The 8998-nt window shown below is 32.0% G+C and overlaps 1 protein-coding gene across 2 annotated transcripts; it reads right to left on the bottom strand.

The window, feature by feature from the left end:
* Positions 1-663: 663 nt before the first annotated feature.
* Positions 664-4965, bottom strand: LOC133533495 (neprilysin-2-like). 2 transcript variants are annotated; one of them, XR_009801878.1, is made up of 7 exons: positions 4633-4911; positions 4508-4543; positions 4179-4424; positions 3384-3595; positions 3134-3310; positions 891-1385; positions 664-797 (listed from the first exon to the last, which is right to left on the bottom strand). XR_009801878.1 is itself a non-coding variant. In XM_061872485.1 (7 exons), the coding sequence occupies exons 2-7, from the start codon at positions 4769-4771 to the stop codon at positions 1284-1286; spliced, it is 912 nt and encodes a 303-aa protein (XP_061728469.1). In that variant the 5' UTR covers positions 4772-4780; positions 4870-4965; the 3' UTR covers positions 861-1283. The 2 variants fall into 2 exon arrangements, 1 of the variants encoding a protein (XP_061728469.1); XM_061872485.1 differs by lacking the exon at positions 664-797 and having other exon boundaries at positions 861-1385; positions 4633-4780; positions 4870-4965.
* Positions 4966-8998: the final 4033 nt, after the last annotated feature.

The following is an 8998-nucleotide window of genomic DNA, read 5'->3' as shown; positions in this document are numbered from 1 at the left end:
TTCACTCGCTTACGGCGGTCGAGTCTCGACGTGTACCATGTACCTACTAGCATTGTGCTGTGTATGTGAAAATGGAGTGGACGAACGAGAAAGTACTGCGATTTCTGGAGTTATATCAAATGCAGCCGTGCATCTGGGATCCAAGAAATGGTTGCCATTGATGTTGTTCATTTTAATTTTTTCTAATGTATTATTGCCGTACTGTTCAATTATACAATCTACTTTCTCGAGATATTTCTTTTCAGTTGATGCTGTCCACCAATTTACCACATTACCATCTTTATCAAACTTTCTTCCTATATCATCGACGCTGTGGCTAATTTCATGACCCATTACAAATCCAATGGCACCATAATTTAGATATTTTGGCCGGTCAATGTGAAACAAAGCGTCTTGAAGGATTCCAGCTGTAAAACCTGTTTAAAATAACAATAATATAAGTTTTATATAATTATTATATATAATTCATAGAAGTTAGTAATTCCAAATTAATTATACTTACTCATACTGTTCTGATGTGCATAATAACGCGCATTAATAATAGCTACGTCGGCATATAATACCCAATGTGTCTTGTTAACTGGTTTTCTTAATTGACTGAATGAATATTCTTTGTTAAATAAGTTAACATTCATAATATTCTCTAGGTAAGATGATTTTTCATCAAATTGTAGTTTTTCATAAAATTCTTCTAATTTTGAATCATCCAAAAGTTCATCTGGGTATCCAATATGACTCGCTATTGCCGCAACCTTCTCAATAGCACTCTTTATGGTTTCTTCATCCATCCAGTCAACCTGTTAACAATTTTTTTGTTAATAAAATATTTAAATTTTAATGAATGATTAAAATAAAATAATATCACAAATAAAATTAATAGCTGAACTTACGTTTTGTAAAATTTTCTTAAATTGATTTTGGATGTCGGATATCATTTCTACGGCATTTTTCTTAAGATCTTTGGATACATAATTTCTTACATACAACGCACCAATGGCAACTGGTAGTTTTTCAGCTACGGAAATAATGCATTCTATCGGCTGGGATTCTCTTTTAATTTGGCCTTTCTGCGTCATCAAGTACTTTAGTTGTCTTTCACGAATTCTGTCATTCAAGTACTCGACTGTTTATGAAACGGCCCGCCACATAACGTAATTAGCTTGTACCCTCTTGGGCGTTATGTTTATAAGTTTTTCAAAATCAGATATATAACTAGGTACGTCGACATTGATTATTTCATCATCATCAACTTCGGCATGAGGCTTGAGCATGGTATTAATGAATTATTTCCAAGGTATGCTGGGGTACTTTTCTGATAATTCAGCTACTGTCATTGGATTATTAAATAAATCAACGTTACGACGTTTTTCCTTTGGTAGAGTTATCTGAAATATTTAATTCAATTTTAGTATATAACAATGTCTTACGTATAATGTATAAAGTCAAAAATTTTTTTGGTAAAACCAAATGAGCATGCCTTGAGCGCTCATGCAATACGTGAAAATTTTACATTTATAATACATACAATATTTAATTATTTATCTTAATTTGATCGTTGAAAAAAATAAATAATAATTACATGACAAAAAACAATTCATTTGAATAACAATTCAAATTAAATTTCAAATTCGATTGAACTTGTCCCGCGTCGATCTATATTTAAAACAATTCCGACTGCATTACCGACGTTCAGTATAGTATGAAAACTTTTAGCTGTATTTAATAAAATAATAGACAAATGGCAAACAAAAATGATAAAAAAGTCGGTGTGAATGCTAATCGAAATCTTTTAATTATCAGCTAAACGAAACAATATAAAGCTTCGATATTGAAAAGGGGTCGCCATTAAAACCTAATTATAAGGCTGAAAAAAAAAATTTGTCGGAAAATTGTGTATTTTTTTATGTATCTTGACCGGGTGCCGTTCAATTTTAATACAAACTTTTAGCATAATTTCATTTAACTACTATGGAAACTCATAATAAACATTATGTATAAAAACAAACCACAGAATGTTGTTTGTCATACTAATTAAATTACAGAATACTGTATAGCCATAAAAACATTCTTCATAACAATCCTCAGGAATAATTTTACTTCTAATAACATTCATTTCATATTATGATTAAAATGTAGAACTAAATTTTAATGAATTATCAGGTGGCATAATTTTCTATGACATATTAAATTATACAAAATCTACTCATTGAACTTTAAGGCTGGTTAGGTACGACGACGAGCGAAGCGAGGAGGAGTGTTAGGTAGAACTGTGACCATATGGACAGAACCAATTTTTTTAAATACCTATTAGCTTTCCTTTTTAAGAGGTAACAAAATAAATCAGAAAGATATAGAAGAAAACAACATTTTTATTCATAGATAAGTTTATTTTGATGCAATTTAATTATGTATATAATCTGATAATGAGTTTTACCTACTTATTTTAATTGTAAATTTGAAGCAATGGCTCGCAAAAATTCACATTCGGAGTATTGATTTTTATTGGACAATATAGTGTCAATCCTTTCTTGTTGCTTGATAGTGGCCTTCTTTTGCTTTGGAGGACTGTGGCCATTGTAAAAGCATTCAATATTTCCCAATATCACTTTAGATTCGATAAGCAATTCATTTGACAGCGTATAAAAGCCGGGCTTAATTTTATCTATTATGGCATTAATTTTATGGTGCCAGGATTCGGCATTATTCTGAGTGCGTGGCAAACCAAGTTGGTTTAGGGTTTCGACACTCCACAGGCGTTCATTTTCACTAGGCGTTTATAACCTTCAATATTATGATATTAGTTTTGATGCATGAAAACCCTTCTGAATAATAAATTGTATAAAAAATAAACATTATGCTGGTTGCCTGTTATGAAAATACATTATTATGCTAGCTAATTATTATTACTTTCGACATTATGCAATTTGTTTTTATTTCACTTATTTTTATACCAAATCATCATTTCTGCAATTCAAAATTATGCAATTCAAATTATGCTAAATGAATATTCGCAAAAAGTTGTTATTAAAAACATTACACACCCATCTTGACCACAGCCCCATAAACTCGGATTTTGAGGCCCCTGTAGAGCTATGCCTACGCTTACGCTTAAGGCATGCAATTAAATACTTACATTTGCAAGGTTTATCTCAAATTCAAGGGATTCCATGAGTTCTTTTTCAGCCTGGTCACGCTCAACACCAAGAATAACTGCAATATCGACCATATACTGGTAATATTCTTTAACATACTTGTTTTGCAATCCTTTTAATGAGGTGTCTCGTGATAATTCAAGTGTCACTTCACCCAGCTGCAATAAAATGTAAGCTTACATACTGATACATTTTTATTTAACAGAGTATTCAATTGTTAAATATACTTACATTTATAATTCTTTTGGTGCTATTGCGGAGATCTTCCGAAATGTATAAATCTATGAAATATTCTATGGAGAAACCCGTCTTACGGAATTTGTAGATTGATGATATCCAGCTAAAATCATCATCCTTCCACGAGTCTCCTTCAAGTACTGGCCAGCCTCCTAATTCTTTTAAAATGCTCAATAATCGGGTAAGTCCTTGTTCTTCAATAGCACCTGAAAGTATAAAATTATTATTAATAATAAAATAATTTGGTCGTGAATAACTTCGGAATTATAATTAGAATTGGCCTTAAATTATCATAGAAGTACTACATTACCATCGTAGTATAAATAAGTTCGGGTGGGGGAAGTAAAAGTAAGAAAGAGAGTATAAGAATAAGCTGAAGAAAATGTGGTGGTGAGGGATCCGGTAGCTTAACAGGTAGAGCATCTGACATGTAATCGGAGAGATCCAGGTTCGACTCCTGGCTTGGTCACCGATCCCCATAATTTTTCGAAGTTTATCTTAACTCTCATTTAAATTTCTTTCATTTCTTTCATGCAATTGACATCATCTACAACTTGAACAGATTCTAACAAGCTCCAGCTTTACTAGTATTTGAGCTTGATGGAGTACCATCGAACTTTGGTAAAGAGAGGAAGGCTCTCGACCGTTAGGAAAGATGGAATGCTCCATCTATCTTAAATTAGATACACTAGTCATTTGACCGTTTTAGGCTGAATCATCTGTCAATATTAATAATAAATAAAATTCATTAAAAAATAACTCATTGATCGATTTTTTTTAAATACTCACTTCTATTCATGCAGCTGTTATAGATGGTTTTAATAAGTCTGAATGGACGAATTGATTCTGCTAAACGTGGACTATCCATACTCCTTTTGAGTTGGTTTAAAAGCTGGTCATCAAAATTGTTCAATACACTAACTTCAGCTTTTTCATCAGGAATAGTTACCATATCGATAAAACCTCCACAAGCAAATTTGTGAAAGTTATCACAAGGGTCCACGGTTGGGTTCATATTTTTCAGGATGCTTGAGGCTGTGATAAACAGTATTATAGTTTTATTATTATTAATTAGTATATCATTCCTATTTCTATATAATAAATCTAACATAACTTACCAGTATGAATACATGCTGGCGTGGTACAAATATTATCTGAAAATTTAACAACAGAACGTTAGACTCGTAATTAATCAGTCTTAATCATTAAAAAAAACAATTAAATTAGAAAAACAGATAGTCACCTGTATTTGAGCTATTGAATGAACTCGACTTTAGAAGATTATTACCAAAACTTCTTGCCGATACAGAGTGTAAAAGTACTCCCCAAACAGCAACTATCATAAATCCTCGTTCTAAAAAGCAGATATTTTTCGCTGGCATGTTAGATTCCTTAAAAATAAATCAATCGTTACAGCTTTATTTACATTATAACGGGTTTTTTATTTACCAGACCAGTTACTCTAATGTCACCTGCTTACTTTTTCACATTGGATTTCTTCATTGCCATCTTACTTTTCCTACTCCTCAACATTGATACTCCGTCGATACTTGGCCCAATTGTCAGCCAAGGTTGGGTCCAAATTTTTGCCAATAATTCCTTCCTACCTGGATAGTAGTTGCCGAAGAAGTAATAATTATTGCACCGGCACACAAAAAAAATTGTCTGTACACCGAGCGCTACCTATCTACGGGCATGTTTTTCGACCCGCTAAATACGAATTTCAAGTCAGTTTAGGCCATCCAGCCTTCAGTTTCGAGTAAATTGCATAAATCCCAAAAATAGCAAAAATTCGATGTTTTGGCAAGAAAAAAAATTTTAGGATCTAAGGCAAGCATGATAATTATGTATTTTGATCTGTTAAATACTAATTTTGATTCTACGCGAGTCATAAGCGGTTTTAAATCTAAAAAAAAATATAAAAAATCCTTAAAAATAGCAAAAATCATGAAAAATTGGAATTATCTTGATATAAAATTTTTTTTAGACCAGGATAAACGAAGATTTTCATGTAATTTGATCTGCTTGACCTTATTTTGCAATAAATTTGGCCCATAATCCACTCAAACATTCATACAACTGCAAAAAACCGATAAAATAGCAGATAATTGCTGCTGGAAAAATGGAAAAAAGTCTGTTAAGCACAATTAAATTAATTTCTCGTATTTTTTTACTTTCAAAATACAAGATTGAGATCTAAGAATGTACAAAAATTGGATTTTGAATGGTTTTCGAGGGTTTTCGAGGGTATTGTACTGTTTCATTCTCAAATGATCTACCACGTAGATACTTCTTATTCTACCCTCGAAACTGAAGGCTGGACAGCCTAAACTGACTTGAAATTCGTATTCAGTGGGTCGAAAAACATGCCCGTAGATAGGTGGCGCTCGGTGTACAGACAATTTTTTTTTTGTATAATTAAAGACTTAGCAACTCTAAAAGCAGAATTTTTTTTTTTCAAAAAATCATGTCATGTCATAACAAACCAATATGAGTAATTTACATTTTCTGAGTCAATGTGAAGCTAGTGGGTACCCGAAATGTAGGCGGCGGTTTATTAACTTAAAAGTGAAATGCCCTAAAGGGTCAAGATAGAAAATACTTGTGACTTACCTGTTGATATTCTGGAAGACGTGATCGCTTTCTGAAGACTGATGTAAGACTGATATCGGTCCAGAGTTATAAACGTCTTATATAGTGACCGAACAACCCCATGACATCATACTAAGTAATCAACAGATTCATTTCCGTGAGTTAGTCCGATCACTGAAGACATTTGAATTAACAAAAATTCGGGGCAAGCTGAAAATTGGTGGAGACCTTGGCTTCAGCATCGATCCCGCGTGGAAGTTTAAAGTTATTCGGGGTCAAAGGTAAAAAATTGAGGTTTTTTGGATTTTTCGCAGAAACGGTGAGTTTTTTCGAAAAAGTACCTTTGACAAAATATGTAGCTCTTTAAATTCTATACAAAAATAGTCCATTGGGGTTTTTTTCCAAAAACTAAGCAGTTCCAAAATATCACCATTCTAAGAATCAGGTTCTACATTATATCCACGCATATATACGTATATGCCACTTATATACGTATCAGGCCTCAAAGACGAGTAAAAATGCATAAATATGTCTTTTACATGTGCAAATTATAGTATACTATTTAGATAATATTCTCTTAAAAGAAAAACAGTCCCTTAATTTATCCTATACTGAATCCCTTCTATAACATCTAGTTGTATCATTCGTGTGAAGCTACTCATAGAATACCTGATTACCTGATACAATATCAAGATGTTATAGATGGAATTACATAAGGGATAAATTAAGGGAATAGTTTTCTTTTAAATTAATTTAATTATATAAAATGTCTGTAGTAATTGGACTAAGTACCATAAAGCAAAGTCATTTACTTACATATTGGATTATAAGAGATTGAAACTATTTGTCGAGAACAATTTTTTATTAAGCTCTACATTATCTAAATAATAAAAAAGAAGATTCTGGTCAAATGGTATTCCGCCTCACGGCAAAATCTGGATTCTTTGCCTCTTTGGATAAATCAGAAAACGATTTTATCTTTCTTTTTTGTCGTCGACGAAAAACTCTACAACAAAGATTAGTTTTAGAATCTAAAAAAGCTTAAGGTTCCAATAGTTCAAATATAGACAAATTTGTACTCACAGTCCTCTGCAGCATTTGGCACAGAACGCAAACAATCTTTGTCGCATAATTGCAATTTTGTTTTTAAAAATAAAGAAACTAACGCCGGCGTTCTGTATAAAGTTTGTCTTAAAACTGGTTCAAATTGTTGCTATCCAGGATAATTGGCAATAAGGAAAACGAATGAAATGTATTTTAAAATAATCTTTAGCTCTTTGTCGTTAAATAACAATGTAAATTGCCTACGCTATCGGTAATCTATTGTAACTATATTTTAATATTGAAAACCATGCGGTTTCTAAGCGATATTAATACTCTATTTTTTCTGTTATCCCATATAGCAATTTTGCTCAAGCACAGTGTTACATGGGTATGCTAACTTATTAATATTATAAATTATAACCCTTCTCATATAATAAATTGGGAAGTTCATACAAATCCGTGATGAGATAACTAAAGCTCATGATGGATTACAGTCTTCGGCCCGTAAATGTTCTCCTACGATTCGTGCTAAAAATATTGCCCAGGCCACGTAATGGCTACCTTAGTACGCTAACTGTGAAATATACTATTGCATGCCTTAAGCGTAAGCGTAGGCATAGCTCTACTGGGCCTCAAAATCCAAGTTTATGGGGCTGTGGTCAAGATATATAAAAAAATACACAATTTTCCGACAAATTTTTTTTTCAGCCTTATAATTAGGTTTTGATGGTGAACCCTATTCAATATCGAAGCTTGATATTGTTCCGTTTAGCTGATAATTAAAAGATTTCGATTAGCACTCACACCGACTTTTTTATCATTTTTGTCCGCTATTTGTCTATTATTTTATTAAATACAGATAAAAGTTTTCATACTATACTGAACGTCGGTAATGCAGTCGGAATTGTTTTAAATATAGATCGACGCGGGACAAGTTCAATCGAATTTGAAATTTAATTTGAATTGTTCTTCAAATGAATTGTTTTTTGTCATGTAATTATTATTTATTTTTTTTAACAATCAAATTAAGATAAATAATTCAATATTGTATGTATTATAAATTTAAAATTTTCACGTATTGCATGAGCGTTTAAGGCATGCTCATTTAGTTTTACCAAACTTTACTGTACTATTTATATATTTTAGGATCCTAATTCCACTTTTTGTTCCATTGGATCATCGGAATCAACAACATCCATCGCTTCCTGGAAACGACCAGAGCTCCCCTGAATATTACAATAAAACTCCTGCGGTTTATAGATAATTATTTCGAATAAGAATTAGTTTGTAAGCCAAAACATGTAACTATAGCTCGTTATCACATCGCCGTGTGCCTGCTACACTGCCACATCTCAAAAAACCGTTTTTTCGAGAAATCGTGTCTCAAAGTTGTAAGAGTATAGTTCAGGGGGTTTAATAGGATCTTACTCCTTTAGTTTTAGGTCTATGAATTTAAAATTTAGCTTTTTTTACTCGGAATGATATAACCCTCCTTATGACCACGCCACTTTTTAAAAGAAAATGTATATTTTTAAGACACAAGGCCCGAAAGACAGGTATTTAGAGTTGTGGCCGTATTGCGGAAACGTTTTTTAAAGATTTTGGGATGCGGCCAAATTTAAACATAAAATTATTGGATAAAGGTTACCATGCAAATATAAATAAAAACACCAAAATAGTTAAAATCCCTTTATTTTATCAACTTTGATAGGAACAAGATCACTGTATGCGATAATATGTGTAACTAGCTTATAATCAGCAACATTATACCATGGCATTACCAAATAATATTAATTGTTTAAAAGGTTCTTTATAAAATTTGAACAAATAAAACTTTGTGACTTCTTTTTTAAAACATTCAAAATAATAAAAAGTATTTAGAATACCTACTATATTATAAAATAAGAAATCAAAACACAATACTGTTCCTTGCTAATTTGTGAAATCTGCTTTAAGAACATTGCAGGCAATTT

Source organism: Cydia pomonella, unplaced genomic scaffold (assembly GCF_033807575.1).
Source record: "Cydia pomonella isolate Wapato2018A unplaced genomic scaffold, ilCydPomo1 PGA_scaffold_169, whole genome shotgun sequence".
Taxonomy (NCBI): domain Eukaryota; kingdom Metazoa; phylum Arthropoda; class Insecta; order Lepidoptera; family Tortricidae; genus Cydia; species Cydia pomonella.
Note: the sequence above shows the minus strand (reverse complement) of the source record. Positions and strands in the feature narration are given on the sequence as shown.